Source organism: Protopterus annectens, chromosome 4.part0 (assembly GCF_019279795.1).
Source record: "Protopterus annectens isolate FY-2018-M chromosome 4.part0, PAN1.0, whole genome shotgun sequence".
Classification (NCBI taxonomy): domain Eukaryota; kingdom Metazoa; phylum Chordata; order Ceratodontiformes; family Protopteridae; genus Protopterus; species Protopterus annectens.
Genome location: NC_056733.1, coordinates 1,712,225,219 through 1,712,252,716, shown reverse-complemented (window position 1 = coordinate 1,712,252,716; position 27,498 = coordinate 1,712,225,219). Strand labels below are relative to the sequence as shown.

Below are 27,498 nucleotides of genomic sequence, written 5' to 3'. Positions count from 1 at the left end.
CAACCCTCTATCCTGCCAGGAACTTTAAAGATAATCACAAACAACATGACAGTTCTGTGGTACATAAACAAGAAAGGAGGGACCAGGTCATACCCTCTTTGCAGACTGGCCATTCAGATTTGGAATCTAGCAGACTTTCTCAGACTACACCTGTTGGCCATGTATATCCCCTCTCAACAGACTGTGATGGCAGACACACTCAGCAAAACCTCATCCCCCTCTCACAAATGGATGCTACAGAGGGAGGTTTTCCTAGACCTGATACACAGGTGGGGTATTCCACAAGCAGACCTCTTTGCCTCCCCAGCCAACAGTCAGATGCCCAACTTCTGCACAAGGAACCCACACCCACAAGCGTGGAAAGTGGATACCTTCTCCTTTTAATGGGTGAGGGGGTGTTCCTGTATGCCTTCCCCCCTTTCACTCTGATCCAGAAAATCCTCCTGAAAATTCAGTGGGACAAACCAAAAATCCTACTGGTGACCCCCTTTTGACCAAGACAGCATTGGTTTCCCCTCCTTTTTTTTCTAGCCAAGGGCAATCACCACAGGTTACCCCAACAGATAGACCTGCTCACACAGAACAAGGGGTCTCTGCTGCACCCACAGGTGAACAATCTAAAACTGCCCTTATGGGTGATAGAATCCTGATCCCTTACAGACACCTTTACTCAGAGGACATACGTAATGTTCTGCAGGAGGCCAGAAAACCCAGCACTAGCAGAAACTACTTGCTAAATGGCTCAGATTCTCCAATTGGTGTCATAGGAACAAACAGGAACCCCTCACTACCTCCATCCCTAGGGTCCTGTCCTATTTATGTAAGCTACTCCAAACAGGACTGACATATTCCTCGATCAAAGTCCACTTGTCTGCCATCTCTGCCTGTCTGACCATTTCACCTCCCCTGTCATCCAGACTGGAAGTCAAACTCTTTTTAAGAGGAGTCTTCCACATCAAACCCCCACGGAATCCCATCCCTCCTCGGTGGGATCTAAACTTTGTATTAGAAAAGCTAACACTATCTCCTTTTGAACCAGCACATTCTACTTCTCTGAAATTTTGTACATTCAAAACAGTTCTGCTAGTTGCCCTCACATCGGCAGGAGGGTTTCGAAGAGCCAAGCCCTGATGGCCACATCCCCCTACCTAGTCTTTCACAGGGACAGACTGGTGCTCAGGACCAACCCCTCCTTCATGCCCAAGGTAGTTAATGAGCTCTCATTGAATCAAACCATTAACCTACCTGTCTTCTAACCCCATCCTCAAAATGCTTCAGAGAGGACCCTTCACTCTCTGGACATGCACAGACAACTAAGATATTACCTAGACAAAACCGAAGACATCAGGAAATCAGAACAGTTATTTGTTTTCTTCCATCACAGAGCCCTAGGGAAAGCTGTATCTAAGCAAACCATTGCCTCATGGATCTCCAAGTCCATCTCCTTCTGCTACTCCCATCATGGAAAAACCTTATAAGGCAGTATCAAACCACATTCCACCAGAGCAGTTGCCTCTTCTTCTGCCTTTTTCAAAGGCATTGATTCCCCTTCTATTTTAGAGGCAGCCACTTGGACCTCAGTGCACACCTTAACCAAACACTACAAGTTGGACATAGCATCCAGTGCTAGAGCTGGTTTTGCCGAACTATCCTACAGGGTCTTCTGGACCACAGAAACCCTTCCTCCTCCCAGGATCATACTTAAAGCTCTGGTGCTTTCCCTACTGTTATGAATACTGCAACATCAGAATAGAAGGACATAGAATAGTTGGGTAAGGCCTTACCATAATCATAGATGTCCTTCTATTCTATGTTGCAGTATTCAGTCTCACCCTTCTACCCCCTCTTTCTTGCTTCTGCTATAGCAGGTATTTTATGAACACCTGTGGCCATCTTCTTCCCCAAGTCTCTACCTACATAGCCTTATTACTGCCCTAGCTCTAGCAGGCATGTAAGTCTAAGGGTCTCAGTGAGGACCCTCCCAAAAAACCTCAGGGGCACTAGTATATGCAGCAGAAACTATTCTGAGGAGGGTACTTGCAGATGTCACCTTTATACCTAATTCCGGTTTATGGCTCTTGTAGCTGACATCACACGTACCCTCCAAGACAAAAACTTTGGTATACTGGCCGGACAGTGGTGCTGCAGGGAGCTACTCTCTAGTGTTATAAATACTGCAACATAGAAGAGAAGGACATCTATGGTTATGGTAAGGTCTTACACAACTATTTTCTACAAAAAGTAGATTTAGGGAAGACTGAGAAATATCTGGGAGTTGTAATCACATCTGAACTCTGTTGTAGAAAATTATGCAAAAGGGCTGTGGCAGGATAAACAGAATATGGAATTGCATGGTGTGGGGATAGTGGTTTGTGGGAAGCAGATGTAATTTATTTACACTGTAGAGTCCTGTTATGCCACATGCTAAGTAATGTCTACCTTACAGAGGAGATGAGAGGATAACAATTTGTTAAAGAATATATAGAGGAAGGTTACTGAGGTGGCTGTAGACTATAAGGTATGAAGAAGCTTTGAAGACATTAGGCATGCACACTTTGGAGGACAGTGAAATGTAGAAAAGCATTCATTTATCTTAACTTCTTAGGGTCAATAGGGCAATGCATAATGAGCTTAGAAAGGAAAGAATATGGGTGGCATTTGCAAGGTGGAAGATTGAAGTCCCATTTAATATAGTACCTTTTGTGTTTTTTTCTTTCTTACTTATTTTTGGACAAGGAGTGGGAATGTATAGAACTCAGGGACAGCCTAGTGGAAAAAGAGGTATGATGTAGTTCATTGGATTCATGGGAAGTTAAGGTAGAGGTGGGAAAGATATTAGGGGAAAAACTGTATTAGGATTAAATGCAATAATTAGATGTATTTGTGTAGGGAGCCAAGTACTCTGTAATGATTGATGATTGTCTTCTTACTACAGTGTCAATTCTTAGCCATAGTCATGATACAGTAATTGCACACTTTTATATTTTCAGCATGAATTTTACACTCCCATTCTTTTATAATTATAATCATAATTATTTTTTTTATTACTATTACTACTACTGTTGCAGCTTTTTACAGTTCCACCATTCTGAATTCCCATAATTGCTGTAACTTTTACTTTCTGGTAGATATGTATTGCCAGAATCTGACAAATTCATGTTACTCGGATCCAGCTCTGATGGACCTTTTGCACATCCACAAAAATGAACAGTATCAGAACCACTAGATCACAAGATTTAAATCTTGTTTATAATATAAATAAGAAATGTTGGCAAGTGAGATATGTGTCTCAGAGGATCCCTGTGCTCTGGAACAGGATCTCTATCCATGTGAAGCAGAGTCCATCTGTAACCCTATTTATGTGTAACCTTGACCACTGGAAGAGAATTGGAAATTTACCCTGGGTCTTGCCCTGATGTCTCTGACAGTTTAGGCATTATTGTCTGCATTTGCCTAACATACCCTCTCTGCCGCATAACCTCTAAAAACTTCTGAACTAACATTCTCCCTCCTAATAAATGCCCATGATACACAGGGGCACATTTAGGTTAGATTACATGGCTAGGCTTATAAAGGCCCTGGTCATCATTAGCCTTGTATATACCTATGAGAATATGAATTATACTCCATTCCTTACCATGAGCACTGCCTGCTATGCTAGTCTTAGAATGTATGAAAACATGGGACTATCATGGTGAAGTCCTGATGAGGGACAACAAAGAGGGATTTACGTATGGTAACTAATAGAAGTCTAACACTTCCTTGTAACACTGCACAGAATGCATCAGTAGTTTTGTGTGTCTTGCACATAGTTGTCTGCACTGGCATTTACGACAACTGTTCTTGACATCTTTCTGCCTGTAAACAAATCAGTCACACCATTGTCAGGATGACATGATGTCCTGAAATGGCAGGCAAAGCTTAATGTATCTGAAATGATGTAGAAAGAAGGGTCTGTCAGCCAAAGAATATATCTTGGCATTTTTGTGCAGATTGATGATTTAAATTTCATTGATTATTTCCCATATGAGTTACTCTGCTGTCCAGCTACATGGGATTGGAATATTCAGTAGTAACAGAAAACTGGCAAAGTGCGGTATGTACCACTTCAAGTAGTTAAGCCAGTCAAGAAAGGTACTTGGTTGATCATGCCTTTCCATGCCATATGTGCTTGTGAGGGAAAGATACTAAACTTCTTTTCACAGATCCAAGACTATGTTATCTCTGCAATTGCATGCTTCTCCTGCACAAGCTTAGTTAAACTTAAGCTGCGTAAATTCTTAAAATAAAAGTAAAGAGGTACAGATAAAGTCTTTTTTAAATGAATGAACTTAAATTATTCTTCACCCAAGTTAATAACTTTAATTAGATACAAATTTCATGACCTCCAGGGCAGATAAAATGCCACTAGCAAGCATACCAGAAAACTTCTTCACACAATTAGGTGATACAAATTTTCTCACATTAGATTAGGCTCAAATAGTATAGACTGATGATTTTCCCACATATGACTTCAGCAGATAAAATAACCACATTATTTAATGGATTTTGCAATTAGTACAAGCCACTGTACAAATTCACACTACAAAATTAGAATTTTAACTTTACTTTTCTTTCAGAGTTCCTATAAGGACATTATTAGGTGCCCTATGATAAATGTTGATCTTGACCTGTGTTGGACTGACTGCCTAACATCTTTACTTACCTATACTAAAAAGCAATTCTTCTGCTGTAAATTTTGATATAGTCCTCCTGAAGTCTGACATCAATGTCCTCCCTACTTTACAAAGCATGCTTTCTGCCATAGAATTTCAGAGTGCAAAGAAACCCTGAGGACTTATATCAGAGTGGTTTCGATTCATTTTGAAATGCAGGAGTCAACAACCTTTGCTTTAGTAAATGTAACTGAGAAAAAGTAGTCGTTTATTAAGACTAAAGTCTCATAATACATAAAAGCAATAGCATCTTGAGTGGAGTGCTGCACCTACGTACCCTCATTAAGCTAGGAGATGTGTCTCTAGTACACTATTTTGAGTGTCTCATGAGTGAGTGAACTGTCAGTTGAGCTAATGCAAAAAGAATGATCTTTTTAGATTCAATTGAATCTAAAAAAATTAAATCAGTAAAAAAGTGTAAAAAACAGTACTTTTACATGGGTAAGCCCCCTAGCACCCCCACAACGCCCCTGCTAATTAAATATACCAACTCAATGATTGCACAACAGTGGGTAAAGGGAAATTTCCAGACCATACTGTTTCACAATCTCACATGGAAAGCATACAAAAAGCTGAAAAGCAAGCCTGTGAGAGCTTTCGCTCTTAAGAGCTTTCATTCTACAGACGGCAGCGAGTATTTTCTATAATCAGCTTCATGTTTGCAGCATATTGGATCATGGCTATTATACATTTTCCTTGTTGCAACAAACTTAGGGCACTGCACCCCCTCACAAGCATGTATCCTATTCCATCATTTTCAAAATAAAAAGCAAAACATTCCTTATATAAGAAAAATCAGTTTTCAGTCAGAAGAGCTCTTTTGCGAAAACCCCTTGACACAGGAAGGTTTAATATCTCAAAATTCTCAGGATGGTTATTTGAAAACTAATACAAAAGACACAATGATAGAACATCTTGGTTAGAGTGCCCTCTGTGTTGAATTTGCATGTTCTCCTTATGAGGGTATACTGGGGACTTTGGTTTCCTCCTACATCCCTAAAATATGCAAGTAATTGCAATGCTCAAAATTTCTTCAAGGTGTTTAACACACGTGTGTGTTTATGTGCAAGTGTAAATGTGCTTGCCTGTACACGTGTAAAGCTAAGTATGTGACTGTCAGTGGGCTTGTGCTCATGTGTGTATGTGTGTGCACATGTGCATATGTGTGTATACATGCATGCATGTATGTGTGTGTGCGTGCGTGCATGTATGTGTGTGTGTGTGTGTGTGTGTGCATGTACATGTAAGAAAGTATGAAAGCGTTCTTTACTGAGGATTGGTTCCTGCCTAATGCATGTTGTTTGCCAGAATAGACACTTGCAATGGAAAAAAAATGGCATTCAAAAGGACAGTTTTGAATTTAATGCTGGTTAAAAAACTGAAATGAATATATTGTAACAACCACATATTCGTATCATTACTCATGAATTTGCATCACTGATTGAAGCTACAATTGACATATAACTTATCTTTATGCACTGGTATAGTATGACCTTCTACTCTTGAGCATTATGAACATCGGAGAAAACAAAGAAATTGTACTTAAGTAGCTTAGTTTCAAGATTAGTTAATAAGAACAGTTTATTTCAGATTGTAATGTGAAATGTTTATTTACATAGATTTTGAACAGCAATCTATGACCAGTTTGCAAAGCAATAGTTTGAAAACTTTTCTCAATGCAAACTTATATTAATAAAAAGTCCAGTAAGTTTAAATTTTTGTTGACGTGACAGCACAGATTGTCCTTTTTGAAATTTATGAACACCTCCACTGTGCATCTTAAAGTTGTTAACTCTAGATTCTAAAATATTGGAAAACTTCCTTGGATGATTACATTTTACATTTAACATCATTTAAATATATAGTTTCAATTTATACTTTAAAACATTTCCACTCACCTAAAGTGTTTTGGTGGGATTCAGAAAATTTGGCAGAAGTTGAGTAACGTGCTATCCTTAGCCATAAGTGTTGCAGCGAACCACAGGTAGCCAATAAATGAGTAGTTAGTTTATGGGGCTATGAGACGGAACTAGAAAACATGAGGATCTGCAATGAAGTGAGCTCCATATGTAGATAGAGTAATGTGTGTTACAAGAAATACGGTGCACAGATGCGCAACAACATAGTGTCATGAATTAGTAAGCAATTTAACAGTAAACATAATTATATTTTATGTGCATGAATTTATTCATTTATTTCCTGGGTGGGAAGTGTGGTATATTCATTCATTTGTTGTCAGGGTGAAAGAGTGATCAAAAGAAAAAGTTGACATGAAAGTAATATATGGGAAATAAAAGGTATGAGTGCAAAACAAAACTGTGCATTGGATGCCAATGAAATAGTAAAAAATAATTGTGCATATGTTTGTAAGAGTTTAGAGAAAGGAGATGTGTAAATACTATACAGACTATACAAAATGTAAATTTATCTGTACTTCATGTAACTCATCTGGAAATGCCAGGTAGGAAAATGTAGAGGGGAAGTACTAGGAAAACTAAATTATTAAGTCAGACTTGATTTGATGTAGATTCATTGGGAGAGGTAATGAAAAAAATTAAGTTTTTTTTTTCTCTTAAAAGTTGAAGATTAGAGAAATTTGAAACTCTTTTGAAGGTATTAAGGTGAATGTTGCTCTTTGCAGGTTAATAGAACCTGAGTGGTGAGACACTAGACAGTGCAACGGGATAGCCAGAGCAAATGAAGGAGAAGTAGAATGAAAAAAAATAGAAAACCGTTTTCTCACATATGATTTTCCATCTTACTGTCAATTATAGGCAGTTTCCAGCCAGCCTGCTGACACTCAGGAATATGATACTTAATTAACTGACTATAGGTAAGTATTTATGAGTTAATAGGAACAACAAACAGGTAAACATTCTTCTACTGTCAAGCAAATGTAATGATCTACGCATGTGTACAATATGTCTCACACAAACATAATGCCGATATTTGCTATATTTGACCAGTGTTTACTCACCATCATGAATGTTATTTTAGCATAGCAGGATAGCATGCACATGTAAGCAAGAAGGATGCAACTAATAAGAGTGCAACAGCAACAGAAGCATGTTTAGCATCAGTGAGTTAATGACAGAGTATTGCAACTGCGGTGTTGCAGCAAAACATGCTCATCTAGATGTACACCCCCACACTCATACACAATGTGGACACGTGTGCCACTTAAAATCTCTAATACATAATGGTTCATTCAGTACTCACAGCCTCAAAATGATGCTCTCCCCACACACTTCCTAATATTTTAACAATATGCCTAAACTTCCAAATTCTGCCCCTCTGCACTTTAGAAATGTATGCCTTATTTCCAGGAGTTGATTCTTATAATCATTAACACGATTGTTGTTACATGAGCATTCCTGTTTGCAAGAAAGATAAGCAAAGTCAGTTTAGTAGGATTACCTTTAGGCAGCTGTGTAAAATCCCTGGATTTTATATGCTACAGTATGTCAATAAATGTTCTGGAAACATTTGTACTACTCTGAGTTAAAACGAACAAAAAAAAAGCAGCCGGCTTGGCTACTCCATTATGTGTACATTGCACAAACAAAACCCAGCTCTGTGAATGGACCTCTCTGAATGGATTAACATACAAGTTACAGCAACTAGTTTAATGCACATTGGGTGCATTGTGGCCTCCCATCACAATGCCACTGCAAAATATGAAAGCAGATCTGATGATGTAAAAATCAGCACTATTAAATAAAATGCATGCAAATATTTATTTAACAACATCAGCAGAGAAATGAGCAGTGTCTTTTGGACTTATGATTAGAACCATACTGCTTCTTCAAATGATGAGCCATGGTTTCTGGCAGAAGGCAGTCATGAATGGGAACCTAACCCCCAAAAATAGCTAACACAATATATTTCATTACTATCCTCACATCATTTACTAAAGAAACTGCATAACACAAGCACTAGAATGAGTGTGTGAAAGGCATGGGAATACCATGTAACCATACAAGTAAGAAGTAATAGGGTGAGAGGTACCTAAGCGTTTGTTTGCTATGTGTGTATCACACCTTCCACTAAATTTTGCAAATGACAAGACATTAATACCTCATCTCAACACTTGGAAGCAAACATAGAGAACTGCACTATATATGAAAATTATAATGAACTGTTTGGGTTATATCTAATTCTCTACCCAATAATTCTCAGCACTGAATGTCAGGTACCTTTAGCCTGAGGTCACAATCCACTATGTGTGTTTAATGCAAAGATTTCTTGCATGCAAGCCCTTAACACCAGCACATCTCTTTCTGTATTACACAGAATCAAATAGTTTAGACAACAAGACAATGCACTTGGAAGGAAACCTGTATGGAATACATCTTCCACGCTGGATATATGCTCAAAGATGTATGGACAAATAGACATGCTTTGTAGGTCTGTAATATCTCATGACAATGTGATGCACTCTAAAATAACCTTCATTGTGCTGTGATGATATATACATTGTATACACACAGTACTGGCACGTGTATTATGTATACATTGTTGTAAAATGTACATGATGTCATTATTGGGGATTGGCCAGCAACCAAACATGGAGGAGTGACGTCTGTGTGTTCTGTAAGCTCCAGTAAATACTTTATTTATTTATTTTATTTACTTATCCTTTGTTGACCAGGATAGTCCCACTAGGCTAGTAGACCCAAGGTGGTATTTAAACTATGAGGGGAAATTTGGCCAGGTCAGTGGGGAACATCCTCTTCTCACTGTCATTGCGAGTGGGATCCATTTTACATGACCAGCTTCTGTTTCCAGTCTGGGCACAGAAGTAGCCAAGAGAAATAGGGAGGCAGATAGAGAGAAAAGGAGACAATGGAGTGGTGCAAGAAATGGAGGAGAAAGTACCATGTTCAATCATAGCCTCACCTCAGGCTTTGTGCCCATCGAATGGCGCACAGCAACAATTATCCCACTCCACAAAGGGGGAGCCACCAGTGACCCCAGGAACTACCACCCCATTAGCCTGATGAGCCTGGTCTTTAAGGCTATGGAACGTATCATCATGGAACTTATAAACAATGACATTGGTAATCTCCAAACTCTGGACCCTACCCAGTTCGGGTTTGTAAAAGGCAGATCATGTCTCCTAAACCTGATAGACTTCTTTGAAGTGGTCACCAAAGCTGTAGATGAGGGTAAGGTGGTACACACAGCCATACCTCTCAACTGTACAGATTTTCGCAGAATGTCCAGATTTTTCCCTCTGAGTTTTGGTCTGTCCCTCATAACTTTTGTGATTTTCTCGCAAATCACTGGGATGATCTGAGGACTGAAGTCACTAAATAATGATATACATTTGTATTTCAGACCTCATATCCTTCAGAATGCATGATAAGACAAATACTGTTATTCTAGCAACTTTCTATGGCTATAAGAGCAATATTTAAAATCTGTCCTTATTTGTCCCCCCATTCTATTAGGCTTTGTCCAGATTTTTTGCAGTACTAAGAGGTTGAGAGGTATGCACACAGCCTATCTAGATCTCATCAAGGCTTTTGACACCATCTCCCACTCTGGAATTATAGACAAACTCAAAAAACTAGGTATAAATCCCTATGTCACAAGATGGGTTGCCAACTGGCTCACTGACCGAACACACACTGTGAAAGTAGCAGACTCTAAGTCCAACTTCAGACCAATGACAAGTGGAGTGGTTCAGTCCTGGGTCCTTTCCTGTTTGGTATCTACTTCTCTGAAGTACAGGCTAACACAGAAGGTCTTTGGCTAGCAAAGCGATAGCCTAGTACCTACCTATGAACCTATGAACCTATGTAGTAAACCAAGAAAAAAGCTCGTGCTATGCCAAATCCCAGCTATCGTAAACAATCCAAATACCAAGAAAAAGCATTGCTGGGAACTGCTGATGTAACACAAAAATAAAAACTTTTTATTAAAACACAGATGAAAACAGAGTGAGCGCTTTCGGGCCAAAAACCCTTCCTCAGACAAAATGCCATAAGTTAACAGTCCATATTTAAAATACTTAACAGCCAATAAAAATTCAATAAAAAGCCCGCCTATTTCTAAGGGCTGGCTTAAGGGGTACAACATCATTCAACCCTGGGAATATATGAGCTGTCAATTCTAAGATCCATTTTGACTCCATTGCCTCAGTTTTTAACTTAATGTCACCACCTCTCTTGTTCAAAAAGACATTCACTACCACCCTAAATTTAAACTGATGTGTCGGTTTATTATTCTTAATGTGATTATAAAGGGCATTATGTTCATCACAATTTCTGATCGATGAAAGATGTTGCAAAATCCTGACCTTCAACATGTAGTTCGTTTTGCCGATATAATAACTTGGACATGACACACAGTTGGCCAGATATACTACATCAGTGGTCCTACATGTAGCCCTTCCTTTTAAGATTATACTCCTACCAGTGGAAGGATGTATAAAGGTAACATCCCTGTTGATATGGTCACATGCCTTACAATTGCCACACGGAACAGTACCCTTAGATTTGGGTAAACATTTGATGTTACTGTTCTCCCTATCATGACAAAGTATGTCCTTGAGGTTCTTGTTCCTTTTGTAGCAAAACTGTGGACTAACCCCCACTATGTCCCTTAAGCTATTATCACTAGTGATAATATTCCAATTTTTATGAATAATGTCACATACCCCTTTAACGTTGCTCCCATAGGTCAGCATGACCCTTGGCCTGGTTGTTCTGACCCTGTTATCAGTATTGCCCCTTTTTTCTGTTCTGGTGGTACTGAGCCATGGCTTATATCTGTTTTGTCTATTTTCTTTACCTCTGTCTACAGCTCCTTCAATCAAGTTCTCCCTGTAACCCCTATCCTGAAAACACTTTTTCAAGCTGATAAGCTCCTGTTCAAACTGTTCATCCACCATGCTAATCCTGGATATCCTACCTACCTGCCCCTGCACAATGTTGGGGAAGGTAAACCTGGGGTGCATGCTATCATAGGAGAGTAATGAGTTCTTCCAATTTTCCTTCCTGTACAATCTTGAGCTGAAACCATTCTCTGTGATCTCAACAGTAACATCCAAGAAATCCAAAGCTTCATATGAGCTTTTAACATCAAATTTCAAAAAGGAGGTTGTGGAGTGCAAATATTCCATGAAAAGGGTCAGTTTGTGCTCATCTCCCTTCCACAGAATAAAAATATAATCTACAAAACGTAGATAAGTTCCTATATACTGTTTCCACTCACTATTACCCAGAACATAATGTTTTTCTGTGTTACACATAACATTTGAAAATAAAGATGTAAGAAGAATTCAATGGGGGGGGGGGGGGGGGCAAAAGAAAACAAACTTGTCTTTTCCGAAAAACATATAAATTATCATTCAGAAAAAGGCTTATTTGATAAATTTAGTACTGATGGGAAAATAGCATGTTTAGCAGACATATTTATGCTCCCAACAGCATTTGAAATGCAATTATTGAAGATATTTTTTCATTTATATGTGATTCTAGATTAAACCCAGTAAAAAGAGGAGATTTGTATGTAAATGAACAGGAAGGAGGATTAAGTTTAATTAACTCAGTGGTATATTCTGTTTCATTAAATTTGTAGAATGTGTTAGATAAATGAAAAAGATGAAATATTAGTAGTAAAATTGTATAAATATAAGTATGATATATTTTGGGGTATGGTAAAAAGAATAAAAAGGAAAAGAGTGTATAAAAGAAGAAATAAAATGTTACAAAAAAAAACTATTTTGGTGAAAAAAAAAGGATGACATAGAAAAAGAAAGAAAAATATGGTGTAAGAATGTAATGGCAATACATTACTATGTAAAACTATGTGAAAATGTAACAGATGGAAAAAAATTAAAGCTACAAAAATAAGAAGCAAATGGTGTAATAAGACAGTATAATGTCAAGATGTTTTATGGAGACTGGTAATAGATAAATTACCAGTAAAAAGAAATATGCCATATAGAAAGAAAAGTGATAGAATATGTTTACATTGTCAAGAAGTAGAAACTACTGAACACTTGTTTTTGTAATGTCTGGAGCATTTCTCCCCGGGCCTCCGCTGAAAACAGGCTCTGTGGAACCTAGTCGGACTTTCCCGGTCAACAAATGATAAATAAAAAAATAAAAATAAAAAAATGTAAAAAGAGTAAAATGTTACTAGGAAAGCTATGCAAATATGAACTTTTTTGAAGCTATTAAACAAGTGAATATAATAAACATGGATATGATTAAATGTGGATATTATAAGAAAGGAAGTAAAGATTATGTTAAAAGAATAGATAAAAAGTTATTGTATGCCTTACGGGTTTTATGGAATGAAAGGATAAATGAAATTCTGTTTAATGGTAAATAGATTTTAGCAACAATTGTCACCTCACAGCAAGAGGCTCCCCGGTTTGATTCTCAGCTGATGTGCCTTCTGTGTGGAGTCTGCATGTCCACCCTGTGTTCACATGGGTTTCCTCCGGTTGCTACAATTTCCTCACACATTCCAAAGACATGTAATAGATTGACTGGACACTAAATTGGCCGTAGGTGTGAGTGTGCATGTGATTGTGTAGTGTGGAAGAGCTACCATGGCAGGGCAAGCCACCCAGTGGTGTAAACCTTGGGTCTAGATTATTGTCACTGTTGAAGTGACACCTCGATCCCATGGGCAAAAATAGGAAAAAGGGGTTACAGATGGATGGATGGATGGAATAAGTAAAATTAGATGGGGGTTATGGAAAAAGGAGTGGAGGGGGTCTAATAGGGATAAACATTTTGTTTGATGTAAGGAACATTATGAATGTATGTAAATATATTTGTATATTTATATGCTTGTGTTTGTAAATATGTAAATAAATTGTAAGTAGGAATTATTTTTTTGTATAAATAAAGGACCCTTACTCTTTTTGGTGCCATGGGATTTTTTGCATCCACCTGAGCTACCACCAACTCAGGAAGATGTGGCCTCGGTTTAAAATCTCATCCATAGGACAGCACACTTAGGAGTGCAGCACCACTTTTTTGCTGTACCAGCAATTAATCTACCTAGTGTGGGAATAGAGCCCGCAGCCTTCTGCATTAAAGGCAAGTGTACAACCTGTTGTGCCACTGGCACTGCTAAAAAAAAATTCTGCTGGAGTATGTTATTTGGTGTCATGTAGCAGCCTTATATCATGGAAGGTGAAGGCCCTGTTGAGATTAACTCTTTAATCTCCTTTTCAGATTGAGAAATGATAGAAAAATGCTGAAAATGAGGGCAACCATAAAGGCTGGGACTCAGGGCTTGCAGAGGTAGCTGGAAATCCAGTAGGAGATGCTCTCATCACTGGAATCTGAAGTGGATTACATACAGGAAAAAGATTAAAAGAAGGCTGGAAGATAAAATGCAGTCACCGCCTCCCCAGATTTTGGAATTACAATTTCAGATGTGAATGCTGTGTGAGAAAATTGATGACATAGAGAATCGATAGAGAAGATATGTAAGACTGACTGCAAAACCAAAAAGTGTGCCAGATGCTGATTTAATTTCTTATTTTCATGGAAAATTACTTCCTCTATATAATGCACCCACTAATATAAGTTGGAAAATGGAAAGAACCCACAGGGTGGAAAGATAGCTTAACCCCCCCCCCCCCCCGTCATTGAGCAGTCACATTCAAAAATAATTTGCAGCCTGCATTCTTATTTGGCTAAAAAATGATTTCTGAACAATGGATACTTCCTATGTTGTATAAAGTGGAAACAAATATTTTCAGAGTGTTTCAGGATTAAGAGGTTGGCATATACTTAGATGAGGAGAGAAATGAAGAAAATTCTATTTGTTTCTTTGGTTTTGCACGCAGCAGCTCTTGTTGTGATACTGGGCAACCAGAAAAGAGGAATTAATTCCCCAGAAGAGAAATCAAATTTTGTTAAGGCCACGAGACCTACTGAGTCAGGTATAGACAGTGTTCCTCAGTATGTTAATAGAAGGATAGAATTGACAGTCCAGACAAATTGGTTTCATGTTGCAGAGGTGTTATGTGCTATAGAATGGGCAGTTTACATGAAGAGGATGCAGGAAGATGAAACAGCAAATTGAAGTAGAAATCATCTATGCCAAGAAACTTTGGGAGACAATAACATAGGTAATTTCCACCTTCAGAAGTCACAGAAGTCTGTACATTGTTATGTACAGAGACAAAAATCCAAAAGGGAAGTGGAAACCAGAGAAAAGACAGACAATCTGCACCTACAGAGATCCAGAAGTTAGGAGCAACATACTCCCAGCCAATGGTCAAAGGAATGACTTACATTCAGGAGGAAATGAGGGAGCTGGCTGAGTCAACATATTAAGGGTAATTTGAACAGAGGGCAGAGGGAAAGAAGAGAAAGAAGAGCTGAGCACAGAATACAAATTTGAACTGGCACTTCCTGCCATCTGCTTGTAAATGGCATTTTTAACACTTTGGGGAATGTGAAATATTTAGGTACAGTTGCTATCCTTTTCAGGATATACTGAAAACCTTTGTCAAATTGTGATAAAAAGTTATTGCTAAGTAGTTTTCAACTTTCTTACAAAATGAAAATGTTTGCTACTACATTAATATTACATTGTTTATCAGCTTATTGTCATTGCCATGTTTAATGTTAAATTATTTAAATTGTTGCATGCTTTGCAGCATTCTGAGGTATATTACTGGCTGTGACTACAGAAAACAACATCTTCTATTCATTATTTTTTTTTTTTGTTTATAAGATCACACATTTTTAAAGTAAGTTGTTCCATTTATATTACATAAATCATTGCCTCACAACATAATAACAAATTATTTTACTTTTTCTTCTTCAGGTTCATTGCTGTTTTTCAGTCCCATTCAAATGAAACAGAAATCGTTAAACTAATTTCATTGATTTTAATGTTTTTTTTAAAACAGGGCTATTCAAAAGAGTGAGATTATGTTATGGTGGAGGTTAGGAAGTTTCTCCTTATTCCAAAGTTGTGCAGTCTTGGTATTCCTATATTCAGAGATGGAGCAGTGTGGGGCTTGCATTCCCCTTCCTGTAGCACTACAGGGAGGCTTGCCACCTGCAAAAATATTTCTGCATTTTTTTTAATTGTCAGTGGTTTGAAATGATGACTTTTTTTTGTTAATAAGTACAGTAGTTGTGATGAATGACAATGACACTTTCATTTAGGGAAGTACAAAAATCTTTGGAAAAATTTAACTTTTCACAAACTTGTGCATGATAGCCGAGTGACACTAGAGGTATAACATAAAATCTGTCACAGTAAATTTAAAGGAAAACTAAGAATGTTTTATATATTGTTCTTTGTTTTGCTTGTTTGAAAAAAAAAGTCTAACGGTATATCAAACAATAGTAAATAATGAAATAGAACTGGAAGCATGGCTGCATAATTTCTTCTGTAATATTAATATGGTGATGGTCACTGTTGATACTCTGATGATGTACAAAAATTTTAAAAAAGGATAGTAGATGGATGGATGGATGGATGGATTATTTCAGTGACTGATTATATAAGAAGGCTTCTAACGGTGTTGTTTTGATTCACAGACATATTTATACAGTATGTGGAACTGGTCCAGCCATAATATTTTTGACTGTGGTTTCAGTTCCAGCAAGAATGTCCCTAAAAACAAGACTGTAAAGGGTTCTGTCACATGAACAGGACCCTGTCAGGCTACTGAAATCAGGATAGTAAACAATGAATTGTAGATTTTTTTGTATAATAGGGTTACACCCTTCACCTAGCAACCTCCACCTTAGTTTCTTAGTCTTTTAATAACATTTAGAAAAGCTTCTTTTCTTGGATGAATATTTGGATCTGTCATAAGATAGTTCTAAGGTGGAAGAAGGACAAGTTGTTGGATCAGTATACGAGTTATAGTATATCTGTAGCTAGGCAAATAGAGTAATGTAGGCAATGTACTCCTAATCTGAAACTATAATGTAAGTTTCAAGACATTTTTGCTCTCTTGTAGGTGAGGAAAATACTGCAGATGGTTTGATTCTTCATGGTCCATTCTCTAGGAAGCCAAAACGGATCCGAACAGCCTTTTCGCCTTCTCAGCTCCTTCGACTGGAAAGGGCCTTTGAAAAAAATCATTATGTGGTTGGAGCAGAGAGGAAGCAGCTTGCTAACAGTCTTTGTCTAACAGAAACACAGGTACAGCAATGCTGAATTTGTATTTCTAAAGCAGTTGTTCATCTGTATGAGCTGTACCTGTCATTCATGTTACATATACCACTCCAAAAATCAGCCAGACACTACTGAAATGCTCACTCTGAAAGTACCCATATGTTTTGGTGTAGAAGAGGTCATATGATTTCATACATTGTTTCACTGTCTACCACTAGCTAAGCTTCATACATTAGCATCTATAGAATGAAAGACCTAATTCATCAAATGCCAGTGCCCTTGGGATGTAATGTAAGTTAATGGCTATACATCTACTTCAGAGGCTGTCCAGTAATATACCTCATCAAGTACTTTCCACATTGTGCCTCTATATTTACATAATACAATTATCCTAGAAATGTAAATTAAATATCTGCAAACAGGTTGTTTGTCTGTTTTCCAGTTTTTAACTCCCCTATTGTAGTTCTATATAAAGAATCATTGCCAGCACTGTTTCTATTTATACATTAGCAATAATTCAAAGTTTTGTAGCATTTCATTTTTTCTCTGTGGTTGTACAACTATGGAGTTGTATTTTAGTAAGGGGCAATGTGCATATGTTGGTGGGGTTGGGGGGATCCCCCTTCATGAAGAATGCAGAGATGGCTTGCCCCCCTGCAAAAATATTTTAAAAATTTGTTTACCAAGTTGAAGCATTAAATGTTGCATTTTATCTCATTGGAGATTTGTTTGGTTTTCTGTCAGTGATTCAAAGTAAAATCACACAATACTTTGTGGACAGAGCAGCCTTTTACCTCATATCCCTCAACGTCTTTCTGTAGCTAATTCCATATCGTTATGAGCACACAAAAGCTGTGCAACAATTGCACACCTCCTCTCGCAAGTCACCATTTTGCTGGAACTGAATTTAATCTACAATGGCATTTACTTTAATCTGCACAAAAGGCCAGATTCTAAATCACCTTTCACTAATTTTTGTTTGGAATTGTGTTTTACATAAGTGGTCAAATACACATATCTGTGTAACAAGAGTGCACTTGATCTCACAATGCAACCCCGTAAAAATATGGCTAAACCTGCTTATCTAAGTACACAACTGCACAACCAACTGAACAATTTGTTCAGGAACAATTCACTCTGTCTGAGTATCCTAATATATCAGTGCAGTTATTTGTCACCTGAGACAGCTCTGTTTATACCTAGCAGTGAACAAATAGCTCCACTTTGCAGAACAGAAAATGTGTGATAGCAGTGAAACCAGCCTTGGTACGTGGTCAAAAATGTATGTTTTTACTGCACACTATTTTTAGTGGACTATCTTTTGATTGCTGCACAGGTTATCAAGCTAAGAACATATTGTAGGTCATTAAATGCCTCGGGACTTTGCCTCGATAAACTTCAACAAGTATTTCCCTTCTTAAAAGCTGCATTTTTAAAGAAGCAGAGCAGATTTTCCCTGCAGTGTCTGGGACTTGCTGGCAACACAGATCAGTGTAATTTACTATATCTGTGATGGCAGATGTTCTTTTTTTGCTTTAGATTATTTCAGGAGTTTTTTTTCATCTGTGGTACTAAAATATGCTTTTCAGATATCCAAGAATATATACTTTCTGGGTGGTAATTGTACCGCAATCTGTAAACTAGTATACGTTTTTTAAAAATTTGGGTTGCGGCCCTTGCTAGTGTCACCTGAGACAGCAACCACAGATGGGGTCTAAGCCAATGAATCTTTTGTCATGGATGTCTCAGCCATGACTTTAGGATGATTGAAGATTTTCTGGTGTCACTTAGATTTAGCTTTACATATTACCCATTTCAAGCTGGAGCAAGATCCTTCCAGATTTAACTGGATTTTCTTGTTTCAACAATTCAACTCTCCACCCCTCTCTATTCTATCCACAAACGGCACTAAAATTGAGCCAACTAACCAGGCCAAACTCCTAGGTATTACTATAGATGACCGACTAAAATTTGACATTCATATGTCCCAAACAATCAAAAAAGTCCATGCTAAACTCAATGATTTTTATGGGGCTAAACCTTATCTAACACCACAAGCCAGGCTAGCCACTGCTAGATTTCAGCTTCTATCTGCTCTTTTATACTGCTCACAAAAGTTCATCAGCTTATACAAAGCCAGCCTCTAAAACCTTGAGTCCTGCTACAACAAGATAGCTAGGTTGACCACCAATCTCTCTCTTAAAGGTCATCACTGTACTGCTCTTAAACAACTGAACTGGCTCGAACTCCCAAACCTCTTAATACTAAAGCAACTTACCCTCACCCACAAAATTATTCAAAACCCAAATGACTGCCCTGCAATTTCACCCCCGGTTTCTGGTCTGTCAGCAGCAGATCCCTCAGGTCTTCCAACAGACCACTGCTCAAAATTACCCAGTCTCATAACACCCATGAAGACTCCTTCGACTCAAACAAAATTGCTAAGTGCTGGAATTCCCTTCCACTAAACATACAAAGTGTTCTTCCTATCCTGCTTTTAAATTAAAACTGAAAAATAACTGGCTATGCTCCTGTTACTCTCCTGGATAATTTTCTAATGTTCAGCACCACCTCGCCTTTTCTCCTATATACAAACCATAGCTTTTCTTTCTTCTTGCATTATTGTCTGTCGACTCTTGTTTAAAGTCCTTTCTTTTCTTTCCACTTTTGCATTTCTTTTTATTTACCCTCTTCTACTCACTAATACTTTTTCTTACAATTCTATCTAGTTACAAACAATCTGTCTTTAATCACTTTCTTAATCAATCTGTATTTTTAAATTCCTCCGAGTTCCACATGTAAATTATTAGCTAGTTTTGACATGATGTCATATACACTGATGTGTACTCTAATTTCAAATACTGTAAATGCTGTTCTATACTGCTGAAACTGATTAATATATATTGATTCATACTGTTTTTCATCTACTGTCTAAATTGTATAGTATGTTGTGGAGCTTTTTTCCCCAGGTCTTCGCTGAAAACAGGCTCCTAGCCCAGTCAGACACTACCCGGTAAACAAATGTAAAATAAAATAAAATAAATAAAAAATAAAATAAACAAATAAATAAAATTTACCTGATTGTGTTATCAACTCTAAGGACAGTGGTAATGATTATTTTCCCTCTAGTGTTATTGGGGTAATTTGCTTGATTGTCCTCAAGAAACTATCTTTTATCCCAAGCAATCTATAAAACTTCTACTGCATCTTCTAATTAAAGTTATAGAGCAACTGTTTGACATGCATCTGTTTCGTCTTATATCCTGTCAACTTCTCAATCCATGTCATTTTATTTTTGCATCAAGAGATGGCATTGAAACTTCCCTTATTAGTTTGTTTAATGACCTAACACTGATAAAGAGATCTGTGGTTATAGTTAACATTTTTCCACATTGATCTTTTAGATTCATTTGAGGTAAGACCATGGTATCCTGATTAAGCATTAACTTGTCTGCTGTGATTGTACAGTTCTCAGATGCTTGCCTATTACCTCTTGGGTCGCACTTCCAGTAGCTGTCCACTGATAAGCCAGGTACTACAGAGTTTGATCTTGGCTCCACTGCTGTTCACAATATAAAAGCTGTCATTAAGAGAGGTCATTCATGGTAGGAGTCTCTATTACTCTTAATGCACTGATGATATTCAGGCATACATCTTTTCCAAACAGCTTGTGTTTGATTTTGAAGCACCTGAAGATTGCTTGGATGCTGTTTTTCTTTGGATACATTAGTTGTTTTTAAGCTAAACCTGGCACAGATTGATGCAGTGCTTATGCCTGTCATTGTTTGTCCTTCTCAAGCCCATTTAATTTGATCCCTTTTTTATGGACAGAAAGTTAGATTTGTGCCTTCCATGCAGAATATTGTATGAATCCTCAATACAAATGAAGGAAAGCCAATTATCGGCTGTTGTTAGACCACAACATTACAATTTTACAAATATTACTCATGTTAAGACATTTTTTACAACCCTAAGATTACCAACCAGTGATACATGCCCCTTTATCCTTTCATCCTGATTACTGTGATGCACTTTACTTTGAGTTATCAGACCGCAACAATTAATACAAAACTCTAAAGGTAGAATGTTGTCTGGCTCTCACAGTTTGCTTGTATTACAGCTATTTCGAGAGATTACCAAAAGCTGTCTATGATGGGGATGTCAGCAATTAAGATCATAGTTTTGATTTTTCACATTCTACATGGACAGAGTTTCTATTTGAAAGATCATCTGGTGTTGCGTACCGCAGCAAGGTTGCTTATATTGGCGGGGGGAAGGGGGGTGCTGTTAGTTGCTCCTTCATTCATAATGAGACATCAGGCAGCTATTCATTTTCCTGCAATCCATTTGAATCACTTATCCTCCCTGAGTGCTAGCTGATAGACTGTGGCTTTATTTCAGAGGCCCCTTAAATACCATCCTTGCAGGATAGTCTTTTGAAATTCAAGAATAGAGGCAGTTTTTAATCCTTATCGATATCTTTGAAAATTATTGCAATGAAAGTTGGATTTGATGTATAGCATAACTAGTAGGCTTTATGACAGCTGCTGATTGATTGTGTATTTGTTTTTTTTTTTATGTTCAGTGGCAAAGCTTAAGGGCCTAATTCAAGCTAATTCAAGATTAAGGATAAAAGGGATTGTTCAATACTTCCTGAAATGAAACTTTGAAATAAAAAAAAACAGAATATATGACTAAAATATACTCAAGAATTGTCAAAATTATAAGCTTTCAGTGAGTTTAAAAGGGCTTTGTATCACCCTGGGCAACCTGGTATCTCAGGGCTAAGACCTCTGCCTCACAGCTCTAGGAGCTGAAGTTCAATCCTCATCTCCAGTTAACTGTCTGTGTAAACTGTACATGCTTTCTTGGTATTTTAGTTTACTCTCATCTCCAGAAAATGTGCTAGCTAAATGCTTCATAGGCTCATAGGTTCATAGGATGATATTAGGCTACTGGCCTGGAGGCCCTTATAAGCCTAGCCAAGAATTTTGCCCATGTTCCCTCAAAGTCAGTACTTGTTTCCCTGTCCAGCAGAGACACAGGTGGGATCCCAAGGGTGTATTTTCTGTTTCCCATCCAGTCATCCAGGTTCCTCTCAAAGAGGGCTAGAGAGGTAGTCTGCTTGAGATAGAGAGGGAGTTTATTACACAGATGGGGGAGTCTTTGGGACACAAATCTATCCTGCCAACAAGATCTATTAATGCCACAGACCAGGTTAAGACCTTGTGTGTGGGTTGCGTGAGTGGAGTTTGACTTATGGAAATGCAGCAACTCCATCAAGGCTGGGTCTGACATGGCCTTGTATGCCAGACACAAGTCACCTCTGAGCAGTCTGTATGAGACTGAGTAGAGGGATAGGGCTTTTAGCCTATCTGTATAGGCTAGGTGTTTGAGACCCTGCATTTTCCTGGTCAGGAACCTCTGTGGTCTCACCGGCTGATTCATGTGCTTTGCAAGGTACATGCCAAAGGCAGCATTGTACTTGATAATCGGTCTGATAAGGGAGGAATACAATGATGTTATGACCTCCTTGTTCCTGGATGAAATACCCTTATTTATGAGGTGGGCCATATAGAAAGCCTTCTGTACAATGGAGGCAAAGTCATGGTCAAAAGTCAGGTTGCTATCAACCTGGGTGCCCAAGTCCCTCACGACCGATTGCATGCTTAGTGCATTGTTATTAATGTGATAATTAGTGGGAATGTCATTTTCCCCAAAGGGGATAATGATGCATTTCTTGGCATTCAGTTTGAGACCATGCTTCTGGCACTAGTCATTAGTTTGGGTAAGGCCTTCTTGGAGGATGTTCACATTTCTAGGGGAATTTAAGACAGCACGCAGATTGCAGTCATCTGCAAACTTGGCCAGCCACAGACCACTGCTTTTGGCTTGCATCTCATAAAAGTATATCTCCAACAGTAGAGGCCTCCCTGGTAATGAGGGGAGGAGGGCAGGTGCTGGGGATGTCCTGGTTTACTGATGGGGGGATAGGGGGTGAAGTTTTCACTGAACCTGTCTGCCAGCAGGTTGGCTATATCTATGGCATTTGGGTCTATATTAGAACACCAAACATTCAAAATGTCGAGTGTTCTAATATCGAACCCTATGAATCGAAAATTTAAAACATTGAATATTCAGAACAGCAAATTTTTTCCTAGGGAAAAAAATTTCTGTTCCAAAACACATACACACAACACAAGCACACCAAACAAACAGCAATCCACACACATACACCTAAACTCTTACACCTAACCCTACACTAAACTATATATACACCACTAACTATCCACTTAACTTAACCCAAACCCTAACCCTAAGGTCCTTCACTATCGCACAGTCATCTCACCCACGCCCTAACCCTAACTCACCTACCCCGCCCTAACCCTAATCCAGTTCTATTTTGAATTAGGTAGGTTGTGAAGTTACTAATGTAAGATATCTACCCCTAATATTGGCATTCTGTACTCATGAATACATACTTTTAATGAATCACACACTTACCTGACCCGCGCCCTAACCCTAACTCACCTAACCCACCCTAACCTTCACGTCCACACAATCGCACATTTACCTGAACCCGACCCGTAACTTTCCACCACAGTGCTGAAAATATCGAAGCAACAGAAATGGACAACCAAATTCTTTCCCTAGGAAAAAATTCCGTTTTCTGTTTCTTCGATATTTTCAGCTTTCGCTGAAAATGGGTCGATATTAGAACACTCGAAATTTTGAATGTTCGGTGTTCTAATATAGACACTGGCATTTACGTATGTGGTTTTATTGACCACCAGTTCAGAGCAGATTTGGGTGTTACCTTTGAGATTATAGACATATGTGAAGCAAACCTTGTGATTGTCCTTAGTGGATGTGGCTATTTTGGACTCAAAGTTAGCCTTAGAGGATTTCATCAGTGACCTTATTTGCTTGTTCAGACAAAGGAGAGATTGCTTCCAACTTGGTACCTGCTCCTTCTTGGTCCTGGACAGCAATTTTTTCCTTTTATTATAGAGTTTGTTTATTGCTGCTGCCCACCAGACCGGTTTATTCTTCCTTGAGGAAGATGATTTGGTCCTGTCAGGTATTGCTATGTCTGAAGTACAGGCCAACACTAAGGGACTCTGGCTAACAAAGTTTGCAGACGACTGCAAACTGGGAGCCATTATTGAATCCCCAAATGATGTGGATATCCTACAAAAGGGCCTTACAGAAACAAATGCTTGGTGCCAGAGCCATGGGCTCATGCTTAATGCCAAGAAATGTATAGTCATCCCCTTTGGGGAAAAAAACATGTACCCATGAATTACCACATAGGTGGCAGTACACTAAACACCAAAAGTGTTATGAGAGACTTAGGGACACAGGTGGACAGTGGTCTCACCTTCGATAATCACATCGCCACAACAGTCAGGAAATCATTCTATGTGGCACACCTCATCACTAAGGGCTTTTCATCCAGAAAAAAGGAGGTCATTGTCTCACTGTACTCATCCCTCATTAGACCCATTATAGAGTACAACGCCCTGTTTGGTATGTACCTCACAAGACATCTGCAACAGCTGTAAAAGCAGAAATACCTCACTAAAAGAATCACAGGCCTAAAGCAGCTGCCCTATGCTGACCATCTACAAAAACTCCAGCTATACTCTGTGGCATATCGTCTACTCAGAGGTGATCTCTGCTTAACATACAAGGCCATGTCAAACCTTGAGCTGTTGGACATGCTCCACTTAAAGAAATCCCAATCCCTCAGAGCCACACACTCCCGGGATCTAAACCTTGTCATCACAATGAACAAAACATGCTGAAGGGATAGGTTCTTGACCCAGAGACTCCCTTTACTGTGGAATAGACTGCCCATACATGTCAAGCAGAGCGCCTCCTTGGCCCTCTTCAAAAGGAACCTTAACGATTGGATGGGAGATAGGAAATTCATCCTGGGGATTATGTCAGTCACCCTGCTAGACAGGGGTCCAGGGAAGTAAATATTGTGGGAAGAAATATCCAGAGAATTGTTATGGCTAGGCTTGTATAGGCCCTAGGTCTGATAGCCTTGATCAGTGGAGATGGGGACTTCAAAAGTGATCACTCGATGGTCGGATATTACCAAAGAGGATGACACTGTAGGGGTGCTTCAGTGGCTACTCATGTTGGTTAAGACCAGGTCCAGGACATTTTTACCTCTTGTAGGGGTGTTGACCAGCTGATCCAATGCACTGACATTGATGAAGTTGAGGAATCTCTGGTTGTTCATGTTTGGACTAAAATAGGTCTTCTACTCTATGGTTGGATAGTTAAAGTCACCCAGGAGCAGGGTAGAGGGTTGACTCTTGATGGATTCAAGTAAGTCCATATAGGTGGAGTGGGCATCCTGAGTCATGGTTGGGGGTCTGTAGCTTGCTAGCTATGATTTGAATAGGTGTTTTGTCAACAGTTAACTGCACTTGGAGTGTCTCCCGTGTGTCATACAGTCTGACCAGCCTGGAGGTGTGTATGTCTTTGATAAATATTGAAACTCCACCTCCTTTGGCTTTGTACCTCTCCATTTGGGGTCAGAAAGTATGGTAGGATGTGTAACCTGGTAAGGCTGGGGTTATAGCAGACTATTCTGTTTTTCCTCAGAATGTATACTCTCAGCCACTGGTTAGAAGCTCCAATACCATAGTATAGCAATATCATAATAAAATATAAAAATATAGAATCAAAAATTCTGTGGTATTCTATACTCCTTTAAAGTGCAAGTCTTTTATTAAAAAAAAAATCCTTTGGGAAACAAATGGAAAATGGAGTTTAAACTAAGATAACACTGCTATGTCTTTGTACTTATGCAGTTCTATTTTCTATTAGGTAGGTTGTGAAGTTACTAATGTAAGATATCTACGCCTAATACTGGCATTCTGTACTCATGAATACATACTTTTAATGAAGCAAAAGAACTGTAATATTCTACAGCTTGTGTAACGATTATAAATATCAAAGGTGGTGCCCAAACTAGGATAATTATACATTTTTGCAGTCTGAGATACTATTTAATATATATTTGTTTCCAGCTAAATGCACAACTTGCGTATAACAACTGACTTGTCTGAACTAAAATGTATTAATTCCAAGTACTATAATTATAGTATTCATTGTGGGATATTATATACCATCCTTGTGACTAAATAAGTCCTTTTAAAATATTGCATAACAAAGAAGCCTAAATGCAAAGTAGGTATTAAGCTTCCACTAAACAAGCATGCATGATTCAAACGCTGGTTCAAAACAATTGTGCATTTTCTAGATGTATCATAAAACCTTGCTGTTCCTTAAGACAGGTATTAAACTGAGACGTGGGCAGTATATATGAAAATGATCAGGATCTCCACTGTTCCTTATTTACTGCTCAAAACTGGTGAAGAATGTTTAAGTTACTAAGTTTATATTTAAAGGACGGTGGGGATATGGAGCTGTGTTTTTTATTTTTAAAGGGAAGAATTATAAGATGTAGGAATCAAAGGTATGGTGTTTGATTCCTTCCACCTCCATTTGCTTACTGTGCAACTAAACAAGTAACATATTCAGACAGTGATCCTGGTGGATTGCCCATTGAGGCAGGACACTTGAGTACAGTGGACTAACCTGGTTAACAAATGAATAAAATAAAATGCATAATAATGATAAATCTCACATGACAAGCCATGGAACATATTATTATTGGCCTTATAAACCATGATATCAAAAACCTCATTAGGCTTGACATGCACCAGTCTGGCTTTGTTGAGGGAAGGTTCTGCCTAATGAATTTGGTTAAAATCTTTATGAGGGTTACACAGGCTGTTGACAATGCTCATGCTCTTCATGGTATATTGTGATTTGGCCAAGGCATTTGATGACATATCCCATGCTGGCAAAGTCATTAAGCTTAACACTTTAAAAATGGATCCATATATTTTGAGATGGATATCAAAATATATACAAGACAGAACTTACACTTATGAGTGGTGGCACCTCATCAGACAATATTAAGGTAACTGGGGTGTTCCCCAGGGCACAATGTTGAGATGCCTCCTTGTCAGCACTTAATTTTGCCATCTCTAGACTAGAAGCTAAGACATATAACTGGGAGTTATTTTCATGTTCTCCTTTGATAACCTAACCACTCAGCAACAACTTACACACACAAATAACTGGCATACTGAAAATGGGCTCAAATTAAATGCAAAAAGTGCAATATTGTCACCTTTGGCAGACAATACCATACTCGAAAATTAAAACTGCTATTAGGGACCTTGGATCATAAGTTGATAATTCCCTCCCTTTCCATCATGACATAACAATACTAGTCAGAAAATCTTTCTACTTAACACAGAAAATTGCCAGGTGAATATTATTCAGATCTAAAGATGTCGTTGTTACATTATAGTCAGCATTATTGAGTACAATTGCCCCTGTGAGAGGTACTTCACTGGACATGTCCGACAATTAGAAAGACCCCAGACTTTCCTAACAAGACTTCCCTAACTTAAATAACCTGAGCTACCAAGAAAGACTGGAAGGGCTGTTCATTTTTTCTGAATGTTATAAATTCTTTTTGGGACATCTACTCCTTACCTTTAATGGCATTAGAGATCCAATTGTAATGGCTCTTTTCAACTCCAAAAATCTAATAGTTCCACAA

At 38.3% G+C, this 27,498-nt stretch overlaps 1 protein-coding gene across 1 annotated transcript in view; it reads left to right on the top strand.

The window, feature by feature from the left end:
* LOC122799992 (homeobox protein EMX1-like) overlaps positions 1-27,498 on the top strand; it is a 491,914-nt gene that overhangs the window by 452,685 nt on the left and 11,731 nt on the right. Inside the window, exon 2 of the mRNA XM_044069445.1 lies at positions 16,681-16,865. Within this exon, the coding sequence (XP_043925380.1) occupies positions 16,681-16,865 (185 nt within the window). The remainder of the gene's footprint in view (positions 1-16,680; positions 16,866-27,498) is intronic.